Below are 27042 nucleotides of genomic sequence, written 5' to 3' on the forward strand. Positions count from 1 at the left end.
TATAGTGAAGATAATTCAAGGGACTTATAAAAGAGCTTACATGAGCCAGCTTCACCTTATAGGAGTCCCAGAAGAAGAAGGCAGAAATTTTCTTATTTGAAAATTTCTTTTTCTGATTTCTTATTTGAAGAAATAGTGGCTGAAAACTTCCCTAACCTGAGGGAGGAAACAGATATCCAGAATCTAGGAAGCCCAGACACTTTCAAAACAGATGAACCCAAGAGACCTACACCAAGACACCATACTTGAAGTGTCAAAAGTTAAAAAACAAAGAGAAAATCATGAAAGAGGCAAGAGAAAAACAACTTGTTATGTACACGGGGACTCCCACAAGACCAATAGCAGATTTTTTTTTTAAGATTTTATCCATTTACTCATGAGAGACACAGAGACAGAAAGAGAGGCAGAGACACGGGCAGAGGGAGATCCAGGCTCCATGCAGGGAGCCCAATGTGAGACTCAATCCCAGGTCTCCAGGATCACACCCTGGGCTGAAGGTGGCGCTAAATTAGTTATTATATGTAAGCCTATGGGACCTACAAAGCAAAAACCTATAGTATATACACAAAAGATAAAGCATACCACTACAGAAAGTAATCAAATAACAAAAGGAGAGAGCAAGAGAAGATAGAAACAAAGGAATTACAAAACAGCCAGAAAATGATTAACAAAGTGGCAATAGGCATATACCTATTAATAATTCCTTTATATGTAAATGGACTAAATTATTTAAAAAAAGACAAAGTGTGACTGAATGGATTAAAAATAAAACAAGGGGATCCCTGGGTGGCTCAGCGGTTTTGCGCCTGCCTTTGGCCCGGGGCGCGATCCTGGAGTCCCGGGATCCAGTCCCGCGTTGGGCTCCCGGCATGGAGCCTGTTTCTCCCTCTGCCTGTGTCTCTGCCTCTCTCTCTCTCTCTCTCTCTCCTCTCTCTCTCTCTCTTCTCTCTCTGTCTATCATAAATAAATAAAAATAAATCTTTAAAAAATAAAAATAAAACAAGATCCATCTCTATGCTGCTCACAAGAGACTCAGTTCAGATGTAGAAACACACGGACTGAAAATGAGGAGATAGAAAAAGATATGCCATGCAATTGGAAGCCAAAAAGAAAAAAAAAAAGCAGGGGTATTTATAGTTATATAAGATAAGATAGATCTTAAGACAAAAACTGTGATAGTAGACAAAGAAAGTCAGTATATAATGATAAAAGTGTCAAACTAATAAGAGGATATAATTTTGCAAATATCTATGCATCCAACATACAAGCATTCAAATATATAAAGCAAATACTAACATGTCAAAAAGAAGAAACTGACAGCAATACAATAATAGTAGAGGACCTTAATACTCTACTTTCTTCAATAGATAGATCATTCAGACAGAAGATCAATTAGAAAACAATGGCTTAAATGACACATTAGATGAGATGAACTTAGACATATATAGAACATTTCATATAAAAGCAACAGAATACACATTCTTCTCAAGTGCACATGGAACATTCTCCAGGACAGATCACATGTTAGATCACAAAATAAGTCCCAATATATTTAAGAAAATTGAAATCGTATCAAGCATCTTTTCCAACCACGATGGTATGAAACTAGAAATTAATTACAAGAAGAAAACTGGAAATCAATTACAAGAAGCAAATATGTGGAGATTAAATGACATGCTACTGAAGAATTAAAGGCTTAAAGAATAAATCAAAAGAGAAATGATACCTTGAGACAAATGAAAATGGAAACACAACATACCACAACTCATGGGATGCAGCGAAAGCAGTTCTAATAGGGAAGTTCATAAGGAGAAATGCTTACATGAAGAAAGAAGAGAGATCTCAAATAAACAACGTAGCTTTATATTTAAAAGAAGTAAAAAAGAACAAACAAAGCCCACTATTAGTAGAAGGAAGGAAATAACAACAATCAGAGTGGAAAAAATGAAATAGAAACTAAAAGGAGAGTAGAAAAGATCAAAGAAACTAACAGTTGGTATTTGAAAATATAGATGAAATAGATAAAACTTTAGCTAGACCAACCAAGAATAAGGAGAGAGAACTCAAAATCAGAAATGAAGACACTAACGAATGCCATAGAAATAGAAAGGGCTGTGAGAGACTACTATGAGCAATTACATGCATAAAAATCGCACAACCTAGAAGAAATGGGTAAGTCCCTAGAGACATACCATCTACCAAGACTGAATTATGAAGAAATAGAAAGTCAAAACAGACTGATTACTAATAAGGAGTTAAATCAGTAATCAAAAAACTCCCAACAAACAAAAGTCTAGGACCAGATGGCTTCACTGCTGAATTCTATCAAACATTTAAAGAAGAATCAATATCAATCTTCTCAAACTCTTCCGAAAGATAGAAGAGGAGAGAACACTTCCAAAATCATTTTATGAAGCCAGCATTACCCTGATACCAAAACCGTACAAAGACACTACAACAAAGAATTACAGGCCAACGTCCCTGATGAATATAGATGCAAAAATCCTCAATAAAAAAAAAATCCTCAATAAAATACTGGCAAACTGAATTCAACAATAATTTAAAAGGATCACACGCTGTAACCTTGGAATTTATTTGGAATTTATTCCAGGGTTACAAGGATAGTTTCAGTATCTACAGATCAAAGAAAGATAAAAATCACATGGTCATTTCAATTGATGCAAAAAAGCATTTGATAAAATTCAACATCTATAAGTGATATAACATCTCAACAAAGGTAAAAAGAAAGAACATACCTCAACATAATAAAGACCATATATGACAAATCCACAGCTAACATCATACTCAATGCTTTTGGATCTGGAGCAAGATAAGGATCCCTACTCTCACCAGTTTTATTTCACATAGTATTGAAAATCCTAGACAGAGCAATTAGGCAAGAAAGAAATAAAAAGCATCTGAATCAGGAAGAAAGAAGTAAAGTAAAACTATCATTATTTGCAGATGATATGATATTATACATAGGAAATCCTATGTATACCAAAAACTGTTAGAACTAATAAATGAAATGTTGCATAAAACAAAATCAATATGGAAAATATAGCTGCACTTCTATACACTAATAATAAACTATCCTAAAGGTAAATTAAGAAAACAATTCCAAAAAAAAAAGAAAACAATTCCATTAACAATTACATCTAAAAGAATGAAAATATCTAAGAATAAATTTAACAAGGAAGTGTAAGACCTGTAACTGAAAACTATAAGACATTGATGAAAGAAACTGAAGAAGACACAAATTAATAGAAAAATATTCCATGCTAATGGATTGGAAGAATTAATTTTGTTAAAATGTCCACAGGATCCAAAGCTAACAGATTAAATGCAATCTTTATCAAAATTCCAATGTTATTTTTTTAGAACAAATAATCTATACAAAACAAAAATTTTGTATGGAACCATAAAAGACCCCAAATAGCCAAAGCAATCTTGAGAAAGAAAAATAAACCTGGAGGCATACTGCTTCCTGACTTCAAACTATATAACAAAGCCATAGTGATCAAAACAGTATCGTATTGGCATAAAAACAGATACAAGGATCAATAGAACAGAATAGAGAACCCAGTAATTAACCCACACATATATGGTCAATTAATTTATGACAAAGAAGCCAGGAATATACAATGGAGAAAGATTGTGTCTTTAATAAATACTGTTGGGATAACTGGACAGCCACATGCAGAAGAATGAAACTGGACCACTATCTTACACTGCACACAAAAATTAACTCAAAATGAATGAAAGACTTGAATTCAAAACCTGAAACTATAAAACTCTTAAGAGAAAACACAGGTGGTAAGCTCCTTAACATTGTTCTTAGCACTGATTTTTGGATTTGGCAACATAGCCAAGGAAACAAAAGCAAAAATACACAAGTGAGACAACATCAAACTAAAATGCTTCTACATGGTGAAGAAAACCACCAACAAAATGAAAAGACAACTGACAAATGAGATAACATATTTGTGCATCATAAATCTGATAAGGGGTTAATATCTAAAATACACAAAGAACTCACATAACTCAATAGGGAAAAAATCCCAAGCAATTCATTTAATAAATGGGCAGAGGATTGGAATAGGCATTTTTCCAAAGAAGACATGCAAATGGCCAATTGGTACATGAAAAGCTGCTCAACATCACTAAATCTCAGGGAAATGCAAAGTGAAATATCACCTCACAACTCTTAGAATGACTATCATCACAAATACAAGAAATAACAAGTGTTGAGGAAGATGTAGAGAAAAGGGAACCCTGCACATTGTTGGTAGGAATGTAAATTGGTGTGGCCAATATAGAATACAGTATGGAGGTTCCACTAAAAAGTTTAAAATAGAGCCACAGGGGCACCTGGATGGCTCAGTCAGTTAAGCATCTGATTTTGGCTCAAATCATGATCCTGGGATCGAGCCCCACATTGGGCTCCCTGCTCAGCAGGAAGTCTGCTTGTTCCTCTCCTCTGCCCCTTCCCTGTTCATGCTCTCTCTCTCTCTCTCTCTCTCTCAAATAAATAAATAAAATCTTTAGAAAAAAATAGAACTACATATGATCCAGCAATACTACTTCAGGATACTTATTCAAAGAAAATACTAATTCAAAAAGAAAGAAACCAGAATATAGATACTGAGGACAGACTGGCAGCTGCCAGAAGTGGGGGATTTTGGGGTTAATGAAATGGGTAGAAGGGGTCAAAAGGTACAGATTTCCAGTTATAACATAAATAAGTCCTGGGATGTAAGGTACAACAGGTGACTATAGTTAATAATACTGTATTGTATATTTGTAAGTTGTTAAGATAAAAGTTCTCATCACAAGAAAAAAAAATAAGCTATGTGTGGTGATGGATGTTAACTAGACATACTATGATGATCATTTTATAACATATACATGTTATCAAGTCACTATGTTGCAAACATAAACTAATATATTTATATGCCAGTAATAAAAATTATGTAACTATAAAAACTATGTCTCAATAATAATAAAAAGAGATACCATGCAAACAGTAAGCACACACATACAAAACAAAAGAACTAATTAAAAATCTTGCAAAGGAAAAATAATTTTAAATATGTAGTAGACTAACAAGAAAAAGTATAGAATTAGAAATTTGGAAACTTTTCTGAGGAATTCACCAGGAATGCAATACAGAAATAAACAGATTTTTTGAAAAGGAGAGTTAGTTAAGGGACAAGGAGGATAGATTAAGGACTCCTAAACTAACATATTTCAAACAATCATCTTACCTCTTTGAGTTACTCTATTATTTTGCAAAACCAAAGGATGTTCAGGAGCATTCCAAATTATGAGGATACGTTATATAGGGCAATTGGTACACCCTTAAAATGTCTGTTTGTATAATTTTCAGAAAAGTAAAAGGAGATATTCTTTAATGAACCACTGATAAGATCTTATAAACTTATGTACCTCAATGTCATCCTTATTTTTAAGCAGTGGTGCTTCCATAATATTTCTAAGACAGAAAGAATCAGATTCCACATCAAATGGGGTTCCAGTTAACTCAGAGATTCGGTCCCAGTGTCTCTGTTTCATTGCCTTATTGGTCATCATTTCTAGCAGAGGACATGACTCACTGAAATCATCAATTCTTTTTTTCAGATCCAAAAAAGCTTGCCAATCTTTAAGCCCTTTCGGGAGTTTACGACACCTTTCAGAAAAAAAAAATTATATCACTACACATTTCTTTGAAGAAGGCATTATGTATATACAGCAATATATCAGAGGATAAATTCATTTGTAAAATACATACAAGATCCTATGAAGATCGGCACCATAAAAAGGTAAGCTTAACTCAATTAAAACTCACCTGTTTTGAAATTCCTGCAGTTCTGCATTAATTTTTTCAATATCTACGTCTCCCCAAAGTATTTCGTAATAACCACTAATATTGCTCATCACAGTATCATACAGTCCATACAGCTTCTGCAGCAAGTTGAGTTCCTTTCTAGAAAACCAAATAATCAAGGTATTACATGATGTAGATATTAAAAATAAACATCGTTATTGGATGGCAGGATTCATCCAATCAAATATTTCATACATGACACGTATAATGTCTTATAGGCACCAACATGGAAACCACAGACAACCCTGTCAGTTTCCAAACAAAAATTTAATTAAAGCCCCATTAATTAGGTCAAGTGTACAGCTCTCAAATATTTCAAGTCATACTGTGACTTGACATTAACAAGTGGTTTGATTATGATTACAGTTCCAATCATCGCAAACAATGTGACCAGAACTTGATAATAAGATCAAAGCTGGGGATCCCTGGGTGGCTTAGTGGTTTAGCGCCTGCCTCCCGCCCAGGGTGTGATCCTGGAGTCCCAGATCGAGTCCCACATCCGGCTCCCTGTCTCCCTCTGCCTGTGTCTCTGCCTCTCTCTCTCTCTGTGTTTCTCATGAATAAATAAATAAAATCTTAAAAAAAAAAAAAAGATTAAAGCTAAGGCTAAGGTTTTGATTGTTTTTCTTTTAAAAGCAAGCTAGTTTTTTTGTTAAGAACATGTGCCTTTGGGAAAGTGACTTAAACATCACTTTCCTACCAAGAGCTTCCCCTCAGGTTCCCAAATGGGTTATATACATAACAAGAGTAAGAGGAGGGATTATAGATCCAAGTAAAGATAAGTCCTTTATTGTGTAGAATATAAAAAATTGACTGCTTAACAGAGTTTGTGGATGCTCCCAAGAATTCCTCCATCCTTAGCAGACCATGAGTTCCCCTAGACCAATTTTAGTTTTGGGGTTTATTTTTTTAGTTCTGTTTGTAAGGATTGATATCCACAACTTTTATTATTTATTATAAATAATCCAAAGACCAAAGGTAAGGTTTGCTTATGCTTTTAATAAAGTAAAACTCATTCTATCTTGCAATTATCAAATGGGTATACTGGGTCCCTTTATAAATCTAAGACTCATTCTGGAATCTTGGTTATCTTGCTTTTCCAATTCTTGTTTCATTTTGCTGATTCATCATCTTAGGAATTATTTCATTATTAATCACAGGATATTCCAACTTATGCTAAAAATGACTAAAATAACACAAAAAGAATGATGAGATCTCCTGTAAGGAAGGGACAATAATCCCTATTGCATCATCCTTCAGATTTCTTATTGTGTCACCCAAAGCACTGTATTATCTTTTTTTTTTTTTTAAGATTCATTTTTATATAGACAGACAGTGAGAGTGGAGAGGGGCAGAGAGGGAGGGAGAAACAGAATCCCAAAGAGACTCTCTGCTGAGTAGAACCTGATCTCATGACCCTGAGATCATGACCTGAGCCAAAATGAAGAGTCAGATGATCAACGGACTGAGCCACCTAGGTGCCTCTCAATATATCATCTTTTAACAATATATCAAAAAAGAACTCTGGACAGACACTGTCTTTGTGTTGTTGTTGTTTTATTCTTGGTTAGCTTTCACATAATATAGTTAAGGATTCAGAATCGTTCATTTTTTTAAACCCAAAACAGAAAAGACAACTGACCAAGAATGGTACTCCCCAAGTATTAAAGAGAAAAGAGACACAAAACAGCACTCTAGACTCTAATAGTGAAACCATGTAGTGAGATCTCAGACTGTCGGTCTTTAGATGATGATTACCTAGATGAATTTTACTCAGATCAGTAATTTATGAGTGAACAATCTATTTCAGTAGAGACAAGGGCTTCATCATGCAGTATTTTACAAGAACCTAGACCATCTCATTTTGTGAAAAGGATAAATGGTTGTTCTTTCATTATCTGTGATGTTTGCATCAGTTTTACTTGGGACTTTCCCTAAGTAGACAAATGCTAAAGGCAGATGTGTATTTAAAGGAGATAGATGATGCAAAAATGAAAAAATTTATTGACTTGATGATTCAAATCTAAAAGTAAAGACTTTTTCATTTATAACATAGGAAAGATGATGGTCATTTCTTCAACAAAATTATGACTGGCAACAGTTTTGGGTTTTAACAATGCCAAGTGCAAGAAAATCAGAAGTAATAATAAGATAAAAGCTGTTGGAGATGGATCTGAATTCAGAAATCAGTGTTTGTACAATGGTATGGTCCAGGTTCATGTATGACAGCTGATGAGCAGTTGTTGTGTCACCAGCTAGACCCCAAAACCTGACCTTAATCACCCACCTGCTTTTCTACTCACTCATCTTTCTCTTATATTTTTCCTTAAGCTCTTTTTTCCGGCTTATCTCTTAACTCAGGCAAAGGAAACCTGAAGCCACCCCTCAGGTGATAGCAATTGTCCTGACTGACCAGACCTCCCCCTCCCCAGACCACTCAGGCTTTTTGAGCTAAATCTCTGACTGGCGTTTGAGCGATGAACCATAGAGTGACCTCTGGAATGACCTACAATCACCTTTACCTCATTATAATACTAAAACTCAGCCCAAGGAGGAGCACAGCCTCATTTACATAACATACAATTTGTGATTAGGCATGTTTCCTGATGGTGCATGCGTGACCTTATGCCCACCTCTACGTAGGATGACAAGACTTCCCTATCTAAATATTCATCCTGGGATCCCTGGGTGGCGCAGCGGTTTAGCGCCTGCCTTTGGCCCAGGGCACGATCCTGGAGACCCGGGATCGAATCCCACGTCGGGCTCCCAGTGCATGGAGCCTGCTTCTCCCTCTGCCTGTGTCTCTCTGCCTCTCTCTCTCTCTGTGACTATCATGAATAAATAAATAAAATCTTTAAAAATAAATAAATAAATAAATAAATATTCATCCTAACCCTAAACAAAAGGAACTCATTCACCCTCTCTTGGGGAGTCATGGCTTTGGAAGCCATTCCCCGAAATCTCCTTATTTGCGGCAAATAAAGTTTTCTTTGTGTAACACCTCATCCTGGTGCAGTTTCTGATTCACCAAGGAGTCAACTCACATTGGTTGGACTCCAGTTGCATTCTGAAGTCAGTCTCCGTTTTGTTATGGAGGGTTATGGAGTAAAAGTTTGGGTTTTGGAGTAAAAGCTTGGGTTTTCTCTGCTTAAATTCTTATTACATTTTCTAACAAAGTGCTTTTTACCATTCTTTTATTCTAACTTTTGCAAATTATTCATAAATTACTTAAAATGTAAAAGAATTAAAAGGTCCACTGGTCCAGACAGTAAATGTGGATAGTTGTTTTTCCAGGAACACTGAGGGTTAAAATAAAACAAAGAGTCTCAGACTGAGCATGAAAAAGAGTTAGAGAATTCATAAAAATGCAGGACCCAACCCCTGAGATTTTGAATCAGTAAATCAGGGCAAGGAACAGATAACCTGTAGTTCTTTTTATTTTATTTTATTTTATTTTATTTTATTTTATTTTATTTTATTTTATTTATTTTATTTATTTTATTTAAATTCAGTTAATTAACACATAGTATATTATTAGTTTCAAAGTAGATTCATCAGATGCATATATCACCCAGTGCTTATTACATCATGTGCCCTCCTTAATGTCCATCACCCAGCAGTATGGAGGTTCCTCAAAAAGTTAAAAACAGAGGTGCTCCCTACAACCCAGCAATTGCACTACTAGGTATTTACCCAAAGGATACAGATACCTGCAATTCTAACACAACTGGTCATCTGGTTAAGTTTGGTGAATGACTGCTTTGGAAAAAGATTACAAACCATCTACCCTAAGGTAGATTGAAGCATTAATTTATGGTCGGACAATTTCTTGTCTATTTTGCATAGGCATGTTATGACTTTGAAAGAAGTTAACATAAAGTTCTTTACTAAAGCCATGATCCTAATAAGCAAAAATCACTGTTTTAATTTTGACTTTGAGGAAAGTTATATAAAATTCCATTAAAATGTAGTTGCTTAAATCCTAGATCTACTAATTGTTTAAAATCAAGTAAGTTCCTTGGCCTTCAATCTTAATGAATTTCTATGTCTATCCAATATGGAACAGCACGTAGCACAAACTCAGTAAGAAAGGTTGGAAAGCCAAGAATGGTTATTCCTCTAAATAAAATATATCCAAAACTGTAGTGTTTCTGTACAATAATTGACACTATTTGACAATAGCAAAATGAACAAAATAAAGCACAAGCTAAATATAGGCCACAAATACTAGAATTCTTGCAACGTATTTCCAATTCCCCAAGAATATTTCTTTTATATGTGGTGACTTGGTATTCAGTGGGTCAGGAATTGCCAGGAATATGGAGAATATTTAGGAGTGTTCTAAGGGAGGCTCTTCTCTGCATGATAAAGGATTCAATGATGACACGATTCTTCTAATGAACACTATTTAATTATTTGCATGTAACACTTGTACAATTTCTATACTTACCTAGTTTTGTGTAAAACCTCATAATCAGTTACAGGCAACCCAAAAAGTTGTTCACCAGATGAATACGTAACAAACTTCCTCCACAGATCATCAAAATTGGCCTATAAAAAGATTTTTAACTTGTAGTAAAATATAATTAATTCAGGACCCATTAAAGTAGAATTTATTATAATTGGAATAAAAGCTACAATGGAGTTTATTTAATAATATCTATGAAACAAAGACTTGTGAAGAAATTTATATTGATACCAAGCTATCAGAAGAAAAGTTGAGCACTTAGGAAAATTAACTTTCAAGCATTCTAAAAGTATCCATTTTACATAAAATTTTTTCTTTAATAAATTAAGTGGTCTTCAGAAGACCTATATTTCAAGTTCCCATAAATATGTCTGAAAGTAATAAAACTGCATTTTAAAAAATCTATAATTCAGGCTTCTTCACTAATTTAGACTTGTCATCTGTTCCACAGAGTTCAAATGAGTGAGTATAATCCTTTCAACCCTGTTTTCTCTCCAAGCAATAAAGAGTCTATAAAATGAAGGATTCAATTATAACACCACTTGAAAGAATTCTAACAATCTGAATCAGCGAAGTTAATGCCCATGCCCTTTGAATTGGAAGTGGAATCTCCTATACTAGGAATGCTAAGTATGAAGAGTGTTTAAAGCATAAAAGCAAATAGAAATAATCCACCCATGATGAAGTATGTGTGCTCTATATAAGGGTATAATATATCAATAAGGATACTAAATTTCCAGCCCTGGAGAATGTCTGGCATCAGACTTCACCATATTCAGATAGTGAATCAGATCTGACAATAACATTAGCATATTTTTAGAGGAGCCAAATAAAGAAGGTGTGAAGACCCTGAAGGAACTCCAATGAACCCTTCCTTTCTAGAAAGTAAGGTCCATATTTTGCACTTTTTATAATCCTCAGTGGTTAATATAATGGTTACTCAATAAATTTAATGACTAAAGTGGCCATAGAACCATGCGAACACTAGAAAAGGAGAAACAAAAATGTTAAAGTTAGCATACTTTAAAATAATATTTAAAATCTTGTTTATGTGGTGAAGACTATTGATGGATGCCAGTCACTCATCCCCTTTTTTATTCAGGCCCCAGATAATATGAAAAGACCCACAGCATTAGCCAAATGGGCAAAAAAAAAATACCAGCTTTGTCAGCAGGACAACCAAGTGTCCAGCAACTCCAGAAATCAGAGTAAAGTTGCACCCTGAGCCCAATGGGAAGCTCCTGCTTCTTTCCACAATCTAGATAGATCTTGGCACCTGCCTTTTAGGGGGCTTGGAGGGGACGGTGAGGGGGCACCTGCTTTGGAGGAGAGTTGGGTCACATACCCAGCCACATGCATGGTGAACAACCTGCTTAGCTCACACCCCCAACCACAGGCAGAGCAGAAGGAGCAAGATGCCAAGAGATGCGCCCTACAATATCTTTTCAATGAAGTGGCCACACCCCTGGTAAAAGGGTGGCACATTCAAGTCCCACTTGCTGATGAATAAACTGGTAACTCCTGAGGGAAAAACAAGGAGGTGGGTCTACCTTCAAAATATACCCAGGTTCTAATCTCTTCTCTTCAACTCCAATGCCACCAGTCTGGTCCAAGTGACTATCACCCTCTCCTGGATTATTGCAAGAGCTTCCTAATTTCTCTGCTTTCACCCTTAACTATCAGAAATCTACTCTCAACACTGTAGCCAGACTGATCCACTGAAAACATAAGTAGGATGATGTCTTATTTGCTCTTACTCAGGGCCTTTGCACTTGCTCTTCCTCTTGCCTGGAAAGCTGCTCTTCCAGACACCTCCCTGGCTCATTCCCTCATTTCTCTAGGTCTCTACTCAATGTCATCTTTTCAAGCTGGCCTTCTCTGGAGATGCTATTTTATTTTGTTTTATTTTAAGAGAGAGAGAATGCACATGAGAGAACACAAACAGTGAAGAGGGAGAAGCAGGCTGCCCATCAAGGAGGAAGCCTGATGTGGGGCTTGGTCTCAGGACCCTGGGATCATGACCTGAACCAAAAAGCAGATACTTAACTGACTGAGCCACCCAGGTGCCCCTGGAGATGCAATTTTAAAGTTCACATCCACCTTACATACACACAGCCCAGCACATTATGCCCTTTCTCTGCTTTATTTTTTCCTTTGGCACTTATTATCATCCAACTTATTACTTTTTTCACTCATATCTATATTATCTTGCTTTTATTGCTGAGAGATTCTGCTTGGCTCAGCTGGCAGCCATTAGGTGAGCAGATCAGTCTTGATCCTGGCTCCTCCAGAAAGGCAGGCCTTTCCCTGAGACTCTGGGGACTTCAGATAGCAAAGAATCAGAGCCTCCTCCAAGGTCTGGCATAAAGTTCTGGATCAGGGTGATGCGAGGATCTGGTTTTAGTCCAAGAGTTACCACTATTGTCCTGAGGACAAAAGAACCTTAACAATAACAAGGGACTGGACTTTGTCTAAGGACATCATATCCAAGTGAAAGGCTTGTGCCTGCTGCATCCCCTGAAAACCCTTGCCAACACAGACAACCTATCTTACAGAAATCTACCAGACTTACTGGGCTAGCCCTACCCTGCCCCCGGAGCCAAGCAGCACAGATAGTGAGTGGGCTCTGTGACAGCTGATTTCCTTACTTTGCACAAATTGACTAATCTATGGTCAGCTGCAATTCCATTTTTCTTATCTGGGTCTGGGTTTTCTATTTAAATCACCAAAATCAAGGGAGATACTTGAAAGTTAGGTACCATATGAGGAATTCCACTTGGTTCGGATGGAAAAAGCCTGAACTACCCCTCTCAGGAGAACCTGCGACTGGAGAGATCCCATTCAACTTGACTGAACCTTTTTGAGAAAAGCATGCATGGAACCAGCCTGAACCATCTATGGAACGTGCACATAAAGCAACAAGATCAAGATTGCTGACTCCACTCTTCCGTTTATCTGCTTTGAGGTGAAAAACCCAATCGTAAAGTGATAAGTCATCTCTGACACAGGTAATGGGACATTTGGAAATTCCTAACCAGCACATGGCAAAACAAAGTTAGGAGCTACAGAAAGCCTTCCTATGGCTTGATTTGGGGCAAAACTCGGGTAGTCTTAGTAAAGTAGAAAACACTGGGTTTTGGACATCTCTGTATCTCCTGGTAGGATGACTGTGGAAGCTATCTGAGTTATTATATAAATACAGGCAGCAAGTGGGGCAAGGTGAGGAAAAAAGTAACATCTAGAAGGGGGCACAGAACAGAGAGATATGTTTATAATTGTTCCTTTAAAAAAGGAAAGACATGCGGCTTTTAAAATTTGGGAAGGATAGTTAAGAGGAAAATGTTAGGAGAAAAGGATCCGTCTAAGAAGGGGCAAAGGAAAGTAAAGAGTTCCCAGGGACAGGAAGGGGAACACAGCTCTCTGAAATTTACATAACACACCCTACATTGTCTCTATAAATTTGGAGACAAGGTCGTCTGCTCAAACTAATCTCAAAACTACTCCTCCCACACTCGTACTTCAGTAAATAACTCTACCCTCTTCCATCTTCCCAAGCTGGAAATCTTCCTCTCTTCCCCTTCACCCAGGCTCCAGGCCTATCAAGTTGGTCCTGTTAAATAAACTCATGTTCCATGCAGGTTTCTTCATTGAAATGTATTTGTTTAGTCTCAAGCTTGACAATTTCCTGTTGCATTACTGAAACTGCCATCAACATGACCATCCTCCCCCCAAAGCATTCTCCACACTAATGCCAGAGAAATCTTTTAAACACACAACTGAAAAAATAAAAATAAAAAATAAACACACAACTGTTTTAAAAATTCCAATCTGGACATATTGTTCTTTGCGTAGAGCCCTCCAGCCCCCAAGATAGGCTATGAGCTCCTTATCGTGGCCTACAAGGCCCTCTCATTGGTGATTTCTGCCCACTCTGTTGTCCCATCCCTCATCCCTATCTTCTCTGCCCACTGTACCCCACATTTCACTCCTTCATCTCTCTAAATCTCCCTATTTCCTCATCTCTGGCCTTTGTAGGAGGTGCAAATTCTAATTTGTTTTTCTTCTTCCCCTGGCTAACTCTAACTAGCCCTTTAAGATGCAGCTTGGATGGCTCTTCTTCCAGGAAGCCTTCTCTGTCTGCCCCTTCAGCTCCCATTTTGGTTGGGAGCTGCCTACACCTGTATCCATAACACTAGTTCTCACATCTAGATTACAGTGCTCAAAACATGGTTTTGCAATTACTATCTCTCCAGCTCACTGTCTCCCTACCAGGTTTTAGCAGCTTAGAGGTAAGAACCATTTCTTAATCATCTTTCTATTGACCAAGACACATAATAGGCATCTGATGAATATTTTCTAATGATTATGAATGCAGGTGGGACAGGGAACATAAAGGGAACAGGAACAGAAAACAGGATAGAGAACAAAAACAAGTAATAGAATTGCCTGATACTAACAGACCCAGGGGGGCTAGTTTACATAGGAATCCATGAATCCACAAAACATTAACCCAAATGAGTGTGTGATTTTTCTCTAGATGTGCTCAGCAATCTGAGTGTAGAAAAAGATAGGGAATGGTTGGCCTGATCATTGGATCAGTGTATAGGGTAGGGCAAATGATCTGGGAAGTTTAAAGTCATGGATAAGAAAGGAATGGATACAGAGGGGAGATAGGGAAACCATGTGTCAATATTTTAAATCTTATTTTGATACATTTTATTCTAAGAATTTCTACCATTTATATGCAAATGAGATACTTGGAATCAGAATAAGGTATACACTTAAGTTCAAAATCAAAGTCTTAGTTTCTAAAAATAGGGAGAGATTCTGTGGAGAAGAACACAAAGGATACAAGAAAAGGAATCAATCACATTATTTAGAAGATTAGAATATAATTAAAATCTGGATGTACTTTAAACATTAATTTTTCCACTATAAGGTAGAACAACATAAATTTTTCCCTAAAATTACTTTAAAGAATAACAACACATTGTCGACATACAAAAAAATGAAGTTTTACCTGAAATATCTGTAGCCTGTTACTAGCTTCTTGGGGTGGAATATTTGGAATCATGGGTCCTTCCTGTAATGAATAATATACTCTCCATTTAAATTCTTAATCACATGTATTAATCAATTTATTGAGTTTATCTATTATTTCCTTTTAAATAAATAAACATGATTTTTATCTGATCTAGTCTAATTTTGTCCCATATCTGAAGCTTTCATTAGTTTTTACAGCTTTATTGAGATATAATTCACATACTATACAACCTCTCATTAAAAAGGACAATTTAATGGCTTTTAGTATATTCACAGAGTTGTGTAACCATGATCACAATCAATTTTAGAACATTTGCCTCACTCTAACTTCCATTCATTTTTAAAGGAGCATGACATCGGTACTAAAAAATGTGCCAAAATTACATCCTGTAGGAAGCCTGCACCACTAGGGCTCTGTTTCATTCCATTTATGGTTATAAACAATGATGCTGTGTTTATGCATTAGAATAACTATTGATATAGAGTTCTGAGGACAGCCTCCTCTCTCTCACTGATTGTTCAGCCCAATATGGAAATAGAGGAGCACATAGGTTGAATAGCTGAAAGAAGCAAATGCAGTCTTTGGTGGCCTTCATCCAGAACACAGTTGCAAAAGGACCACAGATGGTCTGTATAATCATGAATATTATGGATATGCTAAATAATAGAGCAGATTCCCAGTATAATAAAATGATAGGGCCGTTAAATCTTTTTTTTTTTTTTAGGTTTTATTTATTTATTTGAGACACACAGAGAGAGAGAGAGAGAGGCAGAGACACAGGCAGAGGGAGAAGCAGGCTCCATGCAGGGAGCCTGACGTGGGACTCGATCCCGGGACTCCAGGATCACACCCTGGGCTGCAGGCGGCGCTAAACCGCTGCGCTACCGGGGCTGCCCAGGGCCGTAAAATCTTGACAAATCCAACGAAAAGAGGTAAGTTTAGTACATGTAAAAAAAATGTGCTATGTGGTTATTATTAAGGGCTTAAAATGTTTTATGAATCTAGACCCATTGTGACCACTAAAGGAAGTAGCATATTTTAGGGGAATACATCCAACTTCTGAGTTTAACTTCAAAGAGGAGGATCATTAACAGTCATGATACCAGGTTGAATAGTCTGCAGGACTGACCAGGTGTGACATCTATTATTTATTTTCAGTGACCCTTTGGTTCTCTGAGAGTTAGTGAAAAAAAGATCAGTTGCATAATACCCTACTATTTAGGTATTTATAGTTTCTTACAGCCTTCCAACAAGTGCATTGCATTTTCAGCTATGAGCATTCTGGCCTGAGAAAGCATAAGACCAGACCTTTTGTTCTTTCCACAATCTCAAAAGTTGTTTTCCTTTTAACGGTTAAATTCTCTTTCTTCCTCTATAAAATTATTTTTAAAAACTAGCTATCTCCTTTTTTTTCCTGATAGCTACAAATATGCAAATATAGCTTCTTATATACAATGTGCAAATTGCTGCATATTTCTCAAGATTCATCACTGTCATCTCATATAAACATGCCACAGAACATTTTAACACACAGCATGCAAATACTTAGATTACCGCCTCATATGATTCTGCGAAGTTCATTACATCCTCACGAAAAACTTCCACAGACTCAAGAAGATTACTCTTAAACTTTGGCTGCACTTGAACTAGTTCATCTTGTACAGAAACCTAGAATAAAAAAGAATACCCAACATGAGATTTATTTAAATGAAAATGTATTTAAATAAAAACTATAATTCCATCCCAGCCAGTTTGCTATCCCACAGATGTCCAGTATGAACAAGGGCATCTCTGCAATGCTGCTTAAAAAAAAAGGGGGGGGGAAATAAACAACCCAAATGCAGCAAAAGGGGACGCAAATCATTCTAGTTCATGACCCAAGACGCAAAGCCATCTTCTGTAACTGCAGTTAGGAAAAAGTTTTCTGGCTATCCAGCTCAGGTCATCACTGTGGCCAGAGAAACAGTTACTGCTTACAGACGCAGTCTGGGTCACATGCTGTCTCTGAGGCCAGATGAAGGTCTGGGATTAATAATTTCTGGTAGGTTTACATGGTCACAAGGGTTGGAACAGTCACCTAAAAGAAAGTCATATTACCTTGGGTATTAAAAAAAAAATAAGGAATGCCCTCCATAACAGTCTTCAAAAGCCTCTGCTTAAACCTTCAATCATAATAGCTAGCACTTAATTCATACTTACTATCTGTCAGGCTTTTCACCTGTGTTAATTCATTTAATCCTCATGACAATGCGGTGTGGTAAATACTGATATTATATTCATTTTACAGTTGAGAAAACTGAGGCATAGAGACATTAAGTAACTTCCCCAAGGTCCCGCATCAGCATGAGGCAATGTCAAGATTCAAAACCCAGCAGTGTGGTTCTGGGTTTTTTATAAAACTTCAGATTAATGGTGATTGTACTAAAGGATGGGCCAACAGGTTTAACACTAACAGTTCAAGAGATAGAACAACTGCATGGGAAAAAATCAGAGAGGGAGACAAACCATGAGAGACTCTTAACTACAGGAAACAAACTGACGGTTGCTGGAGGGGAGGTGGGTGCAGGGATGGGGTAACTGGGTGACGAGCATTAAGAAGGCCATGTCCTGTGATGAGCACTGGGTTGTATGCAACTAGGAATTACTGAACACTACATCTAAAACTAAGGATGTACTATATGTTGGCTAACTGAATTTGAATTAAAAAAATAATTTAAGAAAGAAAAGAAGAAAAAAAAAAAGCTAGAACAACCCAAGTGAATCTTTTCCATTGAACAGTAACAGAAAGTTGGGCTTCACTAAATCTCAACCTAGGGTTCTCCATTTCCTTCCCAAGATGCAATTTTCTGACTAAATCAGCAATCGTTTTTTAAAATAAGTGAATATTCAATATTGAGCATTTAAATAAACATGAATATTGTTAAAAAGAATTTTATACACATTACCTCAAGGAAGTCTCATAACCATGTATAAAAAAATTCCTAACGTATTCCTAAATGATCATATGAAGAAACTGAGAAATGAAGGTTATTAACTTGCATAAGATCACCCAACTGGCTGGTGGCAGAGCTGGGATCACAAGTCATGACCCCAATTTCAGCTCTGGGTGCTTGCTAGTCTGCTTTGCTTCAATCTCAGTGACAAATCTCTCCACAAACAAAAAACTTTAAGCCAATGTTTAATTAATATTCAATAAAAATTTCCATTATAATTAAAAAATCTGGATCTTCCCTTGGACTTCATTTTTACTGTTTAACTGTATAAATATCAACTTCAAAAATGCGTAGAGAGTTTATAGCTAAAAATGCCTGCATGACAAGAAAAAAGATCTCAAATCATTTAACCTAACCATCCACCTTCACAAACTAGACAAAGAACAAATTAAATCCAAAACAAACAGAAGGATAGAATAAAAATTACAGCACAGGTAAATGATATAGAGTACAGGTAAACAATAAAGAAATCAACAAACTAAAAATTTCTTCTTTGAAAAGATGAACAGAATTGATGAACCTTCGCCTAGGCTAACCAAGAAAAAAAGAGTAAGGACTCAAATTATTAAAATTAAGAATGAAAGAGGGGATTATCACCACCTACTTTACAGAAGTAAATGGAATTATAAGGATACAATCAATAGAGTGAACAGGGACCCTATGGGATAAGAGAAAGTATTTTTAAATTCTACATCTGATATGTATTAATATCCAGAATATATAAAAAACTCCTACATTTCAACAACAACAAAACCACAAACAGCTCAATTTTAAAATAGGCAAAGGACTTGAGTAGACTTTTTTCCAAAGAAAATATACAAATGGACAGTAAGTATATAAAAGGATGCTCAATATCATGTAACATGAGAGAATTGCAAATCAAAACCACAATGAGGTATCACCTCACCAATTAGGATGCCCACTATCAAGAAAACACAAAATAACAAGTGTTGGCAAGGATGTGGAGAAATTGGAACCTTTTCCCACGGTTGGTGGGAATGTAAAATGATGCGGCTGCAATGGAAAACAATATAGTGGATCTCAAAAAGTTAAAAAATGATACTATATGATACACCAATTCTATTCCTGGGTATATATCCAAAAGAATTAAAAGTGGAGTCTCAAAGAGATATCTGCACTTTCATGTCCATAGCAGCATTATTCACAAAAGCCAAAAGATGGAAGCAACCTAAATGAACACTGCAAGATGAATGAATAAACAAAATGTGGCACATATATACAATGCGATAGTAGTCAGTCTTGAAAAGAAAGGAAATCCTGTCACCTGCTACAACATGGATGAAACTTGAGGACATTATGCTAAGTGAAATAAGCCAGTCACAAGAAGGCAAATATTGTATGATTCTACTTATATGAGGTACCAAAAGTAGTCAAATTTATAGAGGCAGAAAGCAGAATGCTGGTTGGAACTGGGGAAAGAGAGAAATCAGGAGTTATTATTTAATGAATATAGAATTTCAGTTTTGCAAGATGAAAAATTTTGGAGATTGGTTGCACAACAATGTGAACAGACTTAACACTACTGAATTGTACACTTGAAAATAATTAAGATGAGAAGTGTCTGAATGGTGCAGTCAGTTAAGCATCCAACTCTTGGTTTTGGCTCATGTTGCGATGTCAAGTTGGTGAGATCTAGCCCTGTGCTGGACTCTGAGCTCTTAAGCTCTGCTCAAGTCTCTCTCTCCCTCTCCCTCAGTCCTTCCCCCCTACTCTCTCTTTCTCTATCTCAAATAAATAAATAGATCTGTTTTTTTAAGATTTTATTTATTTATTCATGAGAGACACAGAGAGAGAGAGAGAGAGAGAGGCAGAGACACAGGCAGAGAGAGAAGCAGGCCCCATACAGGGAGCCCAATGCAGGACTCGATCCCGGGACTCCAGGATCACACTTTGGGCTGAAGGCAGGCACTAAGCCACCGAGCCACCCAGGGATTCCCAGTAAATAGATCTTTAAAAAATAGTTAAGACGGTAAAAGCTTTGTGTATTTCACCAGGATTTAAAAAAAAAAAAAAAAAAAAACTTAGCACAAAGTTATAGTAATTAAGCCAGTAGGTTACTAGCATAGGGATGGACATATGAATCAACAGAATAGAATTGGGAGTCCAGAAATAACTCCCTACATTTATGGCCAATTGATTTTCAACAAGGGTGCCAAGATAATTTGTTGGTGAAAGGATAGTCTTTTCAACAAATGGTGCTGAAACAACTGGAAATCCACATGCATTTTTTGCATGAAGTTGGACCCCTAACTCCCATCATACAAAAATTACCTCAAAAATGTATCAGAAATCTAAATATAAGGGCTAAAATTATAAAACTGACATAAGAAAACATAGTAGCAAGTCTTTATGACCCTGGATTTGACAGTTGTTTTCTAGCTATGATACTAAATCACAAGCAACAAAAGAAAAAATAGATAAATTGGACTTCATCGAAATTAAAAAACTTTGTACTTCAAATTCAGAGACAGAAAGTAGAATGGTGGTTACCAAGGACTGGAGTGGAAGGGAAAATGTGGAGTTACTGTTAATTAGGCACAGAATTTCAGATATATAAGGTGAAAGGAGTAATAGGGATATATAGTGATAATGGCTACACAACAAGGTGAATGTCTTTAATACCATTGAACTGTACACTTTAAAAAATGATGAAGATGGTAAATTTTTATATTATGTGTCTTTTAATACAGTAAAAAAGAAGAAGAAAGGAAAGACACCATCAATAAATTGAAAAGACATCGGGATCCCTGGGTGGCGCAGCGGTTTGGCGCCTGCCTTTGGCCCAGGGCGCGATCCTGGAGACCCGGGATCGAATCCCACATCGGGTTCCCGGTGCATGGAGCCTGCTTCTCCCTCTGCCTGTGTCTCTGCCTCTCTCTCTCTCACTGTGTGCCTATCATAAATAAATAAAAAAAAAATTTAAAAAATAAATAAATTGAAAAGACATCTTTATCCATTCATCAGTTAATAGACACTTGAGCTGCTTCCAACTTTGGCTCTTATAGATAATGCTGCTATAAACATCAGTCTGTGTGTATCCCTTTAAATTAGTGTTTTTGTATTCTTTGAATAAATACCTAGTAGTGTTATTGCTGGGTCATAGCATAGTTCTATTTTTAACCTTTTGAGGATCCTCCACATTGTCTTCCACAGTGGCTGCACCAGTTTCCATTCCGAGCAACAGTGCAAGAGGGTCCTCCTTTCTCCACATTCTCGCCAACACTTGTTGTTTCTTGTACTGTTGACTTTAGCCATTCTGATAAGTGTGAGGTGATATCTCATGGTAGTTTTGATTTGCATTTCCCTGATGATGACTGATCTTTTCATATGTCTTTTCATATGTCTGCTGGCCACCTGTATGTCTTCTCCGGAAAAATGTCTACTCATATCTTCTAATCATTTTTTAATTAGTTCATTTTTGAGGTTTTGAGTTTTATAAGATCTTCATATGTTTTGGATGCTAACCCTTCATCAAATGTATCATCTGTAAATATTTTCTCTCATTTTGAAGGCTGCCTTTTAGTTTTGTTGATAGTTTCCTTTGCTGTGCAGAAGCTTTTTGTTTGGATGTGGTATACATATACAATTGAATATTACTCAACCATAAAAAAGAATGAAGTCCTGCCATTTGCAACAACATGGATATATTATGCTAAGTGAAATAAGTCAGAGCAAGATAAATACCATTATGATTTCACTCATACGTTGAATTTAAGAAACAAAAACAAAGGAGCAAAGGGAAAAAAAAGAGAGATGCAAACCAAGAAACAGACTCAACTATAGAGAACAAACTGACAGTTACCAGATGGGAGGTGGGTGAGGCGGAATGGGTTAAACAGGTGATGGGGATTAAGGAGTGCACTTAGGATGAGCACCAGGTGTTGTATGGAGGTGTTTGATCACTATATTGTACATCTGAAACTAATATTGTACTACTATAGGTTAACCATATTGAATTCAAATAAAAACTTGAAAAAAAAAAAAGAAATTGAGAAGACAATCCATAGAAAGAGAGAAGATATTTGCGAATCCTTTCATATGGGGCTTATATCCAAAATATATAAAAAAAAATTCTTACAGCTCAAAAATAAAAAGATAACCCATTCTTTTTAAAAGCAAAGGATTTAAATTCACATTTCTCCAAGCAAGATGGATGTATGGCCAATAAGTACATGAAAAGATGCTCAACATCATTAGCTGTTAGGAAAATAAAGCAGTCATTCAGAGGACAACATGGATAAGCCTTAAAACATGCCAAATGAAAGAAGTCAGTCACAAAAGGCTACATATTGTGTACGTCCATCTATATTACACATCCAGAAAAGGCAAATCCATAGAGACAGGAAAGTAGATTCATGATTGCCAGGGACTAGGATAAAAGGGAGAAGGAGTGGTTGCTAATAGGTATGGGGGCTTCTCTTGGGAAGATGAAAGTGTTCTAAAACTAGATAATGATGGTGGTTGTGTAACTCTATGAATATACTAAAAATCACTGAACTATATACTTTGAAAAGGTAAATTTTATGGTATATAAATTAAATCTCAATAAGGGTATTAAAATAATATATATTTAAGCTTTAAAATGTATGAAAAATTTTTTCTAGAGATAGCAACTTATAAAAAAATAAGAATTAAATTGTACTTACAGCTTTGCTCTGTAATTTGTTGAAAGAATATCTCAAAGTATCTACTGCTTCTGATTCTTCTTTGGTCACTTCAACTTCAAATCTGTTTAAAATAGCATAGGCTTCCTGGAAAGTGGGAGTAGAGTTCAGAAACATCACAAGGAAATCAAATGCCAAATGATTTAGATGCCTTCTAGAAACACATTCTTATTCTTCCCATTCTTATAAGAAGAGAGTATATTCTAGAATAGTAGTTCCAAAAATTGAGCATGTATATAAAGCACCTCTAGATTCTCCCTGATGCCAGATATTGACTCTAGATCTTAGGTCCCAAAATCTGTATTTAATAAGCATCTAGGTGATTCTGATGGAGATGTAAGCAGATCATTTTGAAATACTATGCTAATTGGGGTGCCTGGGTGGCTCACTTGGTTAATCAACAAGCTTTTTTTTTAAGGTTTTATTTATTTATTTGAGAGAGAGAGAGAGAGAGAGAGAGACAGAGTTATAGGCAGAGGGAGAAGCAGGCACCATGTGGGGAGCCCTGGTCCTCAATCCTAGGATCCCAGCATCACGACCTGAGCCATCCAGGCATCTCAAGAAACCAACTCTCGATCTTGCCTCAGGTCTTGATCTCACAGTCATGAGTTCAAGCCCCATGTTGGGCTCTGTGCTGGGCATAAAGCAGAAAGAAAAGAAAAAAGAAAAAAAAAGAAAAGAAAAGAAAGAAAAGAAAAGAAAAAAGAAAAGAAAAGAAAAGAGAAAAGAGAAAAGGAAAGGAAGAGAGAAACACTATCTTAGAAAATATTATCCTAGAAAATATCCCTAGAACAATTTTCTCTCTCTCCTCTTTGATCTTGTGCAACACCATGCAAAATATCATCTCATTACTCTTAAAATATGGGTTGGCTATGTAAAGAATAGAATGAAACAATGATATGGGAGATACTCTGAAGAAAAGAAACTTGGATTGTCAAAGGGATGGATTGGCAATTGGATTTATTAAAAGAATTTATGCTGAAGAATAAAGTTTCTGGGGCACCTGGATGACTGTTGGTTAAGTGTCCAACTCTTGATTTCAACTCAGGTTGTGATCTCAGGGTTGTGAGATCAAGCCCCACACTGGGGTCTGCACTGGGCATGAAACCTACTTAAGATCCATTCTCTCCCTTTCTCTCTCTGCCCCTCCTCCACCACTGACTCACATGTGCTCCCTCTCTCTTAAAAAAAATAGTAATAAATTAAGAGTCATATTTTTATTATCACCATGAACTAAGAATTTAAATATCAGTCATAAAATACTTGGGTAGACAAAATAATGGTCTCTCCAACATTGTCCACATTTCAATCTCCAGAGCTTTTGATTGTGTAACTTTACATGACAAAAGGGACTTTGTAGATGCGATTAAGTTAAGAAAAAAAAAAACTTAAGATGGGGAGATTATCCTGGACAAACCGGGTGGACCCAAAGGTCCATATAAGGGAAAGAGGGAGGCAGGAGAGTCAAGCCAGAGAAGACGTGAAGACTGAAGCAGGGGCAGGAGTGACACCATTGCTGGGAGTGGCTGGGAGTCAAGGAATGCAGGTGGCTTCTGGAAGCTAGAAAAGACAAGGCACAGACTCTCTCCTGAAGCCTCCAGAAAGAGTACAGCCCTTCTGACATCTTGATTTTAGCCCCATAAAATTCATTTTCAGATTTATGATCTGTAAAAGTGTAAAATAATACATTTACGTTGTTTTAAGCCATTAGGTTTATGGTAATTTGTTATAGCCGAAGTAGGAAACTAATATAGTACTCTACCCTAAAAAATCTCTGCTTGATGTTAGTTCAAACAATTTACTATTAAGCCTAAGTAGACTGCTCCCACCATGCTTCCCTTGGTATGCCACTGGTCATGAATGACCTATAAGTGGTTTCTAAGGAAAGCCAAAGATATTTGGGGAACTTGCCTAACATGTTAAGATTGACATAAAAGAATACAACCATTCATTTCTGTAAAATGTTGGTGCTAGCATAAAAAAACAAACATTGTCTAGAACAGTTCAGAGCAATGTTAATATATTAATATATTCCTTTGTGTACTGTTCACTGTCGGTAATTGTCAAAACCCCTCCAAGGACATCAAATCAGAAAGGAGAAACAGACAGACTATGCCATAAAATAGATGAAGGATATACGTTAACAGGATCAATTTTTTAGTGTGTCTCTCTTAAAAAAAAAAAAAAAGGCATTTCAGACAGAAAAATGCGATTACTTCTTACTTCAATTGGTCCCAAAGTCATGTCCATTTGAATTTCATTATCACGGATAGATGATAATGCTTCCATTGCAAACCTGACATCATCTAAATCACGAATGGGTCTAGATAACTTTTTCAAGTATTCATTGATGAATGCTATCATGTCGGACATTTTCTTTTTGTACTCTTCATTCAAGTATCGACAGAGTAACATCTTCCATGCCTTAGCCTCAATGGATAAGGCCAACTTCATTGGCTCTGGGGTAGAGAGAGAAAGATCAAAATGGAATACACCTGGCATTCTGTAACTATTTACTTCATGTCTAATCTGAGCATTTATAACTGCACTGTCCTATCTGATGACCACAGCTCTAACTAGTCAACTCTATCTTATCAATTCCTACACACTCTTCTTTACTTCTCTTGGTACCCCTCGGGCCCTAGCCCCACCAGGCTTGCAACATGGTTGCTCCCCCATCAACTTCCAACAGTTAGACTGAGAAGACTAGGTAGCTGAGTTGATGGTGGCCTGAGAGGAGACACACAGCTGGCTTGTTGGTTGAAGCTGTGAGATCCTCTCATGGAGTCTGCACTTTACAGGCCTAGTCTCCTTTTCCTCAGGCCCCAAGCATTCAGCCCACTCTTCCCCTTCTTTAGAACTGCTGCTGCCTATTCCATTTCTTAGTTTCCTCTCTCTAGAATGGAGCCCCCCATGGGCAGCCCGGGTGGCTCAGCGGTTTAGTGCCGCCTTCAGCCCAGGATGTGATCCTGGAGACCTGGGATCAAGTCCCATGTCAGGCTCCCTGCATGGAGCCTGCTTCTCCCTCTGCCTGTGTCTCTGCCTCTCTCTCTCTATCTCCTGAATAAATAAAATCTTTAAAAAAAAAAAGAATTGAGCCCCCAGCCAACTCTGACACTGTGCTAGAGTTGATTTTTGTATGAGAAATCACAGTGCTACCCACTATGAGAAAACAAATAGGAAATTTAAATAATAGGTAAACTAACTTTCCAAAAGTCTACATACAGTTCCTGGAATTATTGCCCAAGGCATAGTTTCTGATTTCTAACTAAATATTCCCTTCAAGTACTTGTGACTGTTCCCCAAATTAAATTCCTTCTTGATAGATAGAATAACAGTATTTAAGGGGAGCCTGGGTGGCTCAGTTGGTTGAGCTGCTGACTCTTGATTTCAGCTCGGGTCAGGATCTTAGGTGGTGGGATCGAGCCCTAAGTTGGGCTCCATACTCAGCTGGGAGTCTACTTGAGATTCTCTCTCCCTCTCCCTTTGTCCCTACCCCCACACCATGTGCACACTCTCTCTCTCTCAAATAAATAAATCTTTTTTAAAAACAGTATTCAATATTTATTGAACATCAGATATGTTCCAGGTAGTATGCTAAGTGTCTCATCTAAAGCAGCTCATGAGGTGAGTACTGTCATTGTTACCAGCAGAAGAGATGGAATTAAAGAGGTCAGGTAACCTTCATAGTCAAATTTGAGAGCCATAGTTATACTTGCTTTTTAAGGATAGATCTGAAAGTCTACTTAATATGTAGAGTTGATGTAAAATGGGTCATTCAAATACTTCCTGAGAATAAAATCTTCTCAAAAACTTCGGATAATACTGTACTGCTGTAACCATGGCAGTAAGTAGCCACCATATCCCAGTTTTAAACCTAAGCCATAGACCAACTGACCTCAGTTCACATACTTAAAAAAAAAAAAAAGATTTTATTTATTTATTCATGAGAGACACAGAGAGCG

The 27042-nt window shown here is 36.8% G+C and overlaps 1 protein-coding gene across 3 annotated transcripts in view; it reads right to left on the bottom strand.

Annotated features, from left to right (window-relative positions):
* The window catches only part of DNAH8 (dynein axonemal heavy chain 8), a 364549-nt gene that overhangs the window by 214091 nt on the left and 123416 nt on the right, over positions 1–27042 (bottom strand). For all 3 annotated transcript variants that reach the window (XM_072833179.1, XM_072833178.1, XM_072833180.1), the window contains exons 29-35: positions 25301–25536; positions 23060–23164; positions 16954–17067; positions 15376–15438; positions 10338–10438; positions 5849–5986; positions 5449–5689 (exon numbers count right to left, since the gene is read on the bottom strand). In XM_072833179.1, coding sequence (XP_072689280.1) covers positions 5449–5689; positions 5849–5986; positions 10338–10438; positions 15376–15438; positions 16954–17067; positions 23060–23164; positions 25301–25536 — 998 coding nt within the window. The remainder of the gene's footprint in view (positions 1–5448; positions 5690–5848; positions 5987–10337; positions 10439–15375; positions 15439–16953; positions 17068–23059; positions 23165–25300; positions 25537–27042) is intronic.

The sequence above is a fragment of the Canis lupus genome, chromosome 7, assembly GCF_048164855.1.
Source record: "Canis lupus baileyi chromosome 7, mCanLup2.hap1, whole genome shotgun sequence".
NCBI lineage: Eukaryota > Metazoa > Chordata > Mammalia > Carnivora > Canidae > Canis > Canis lupus.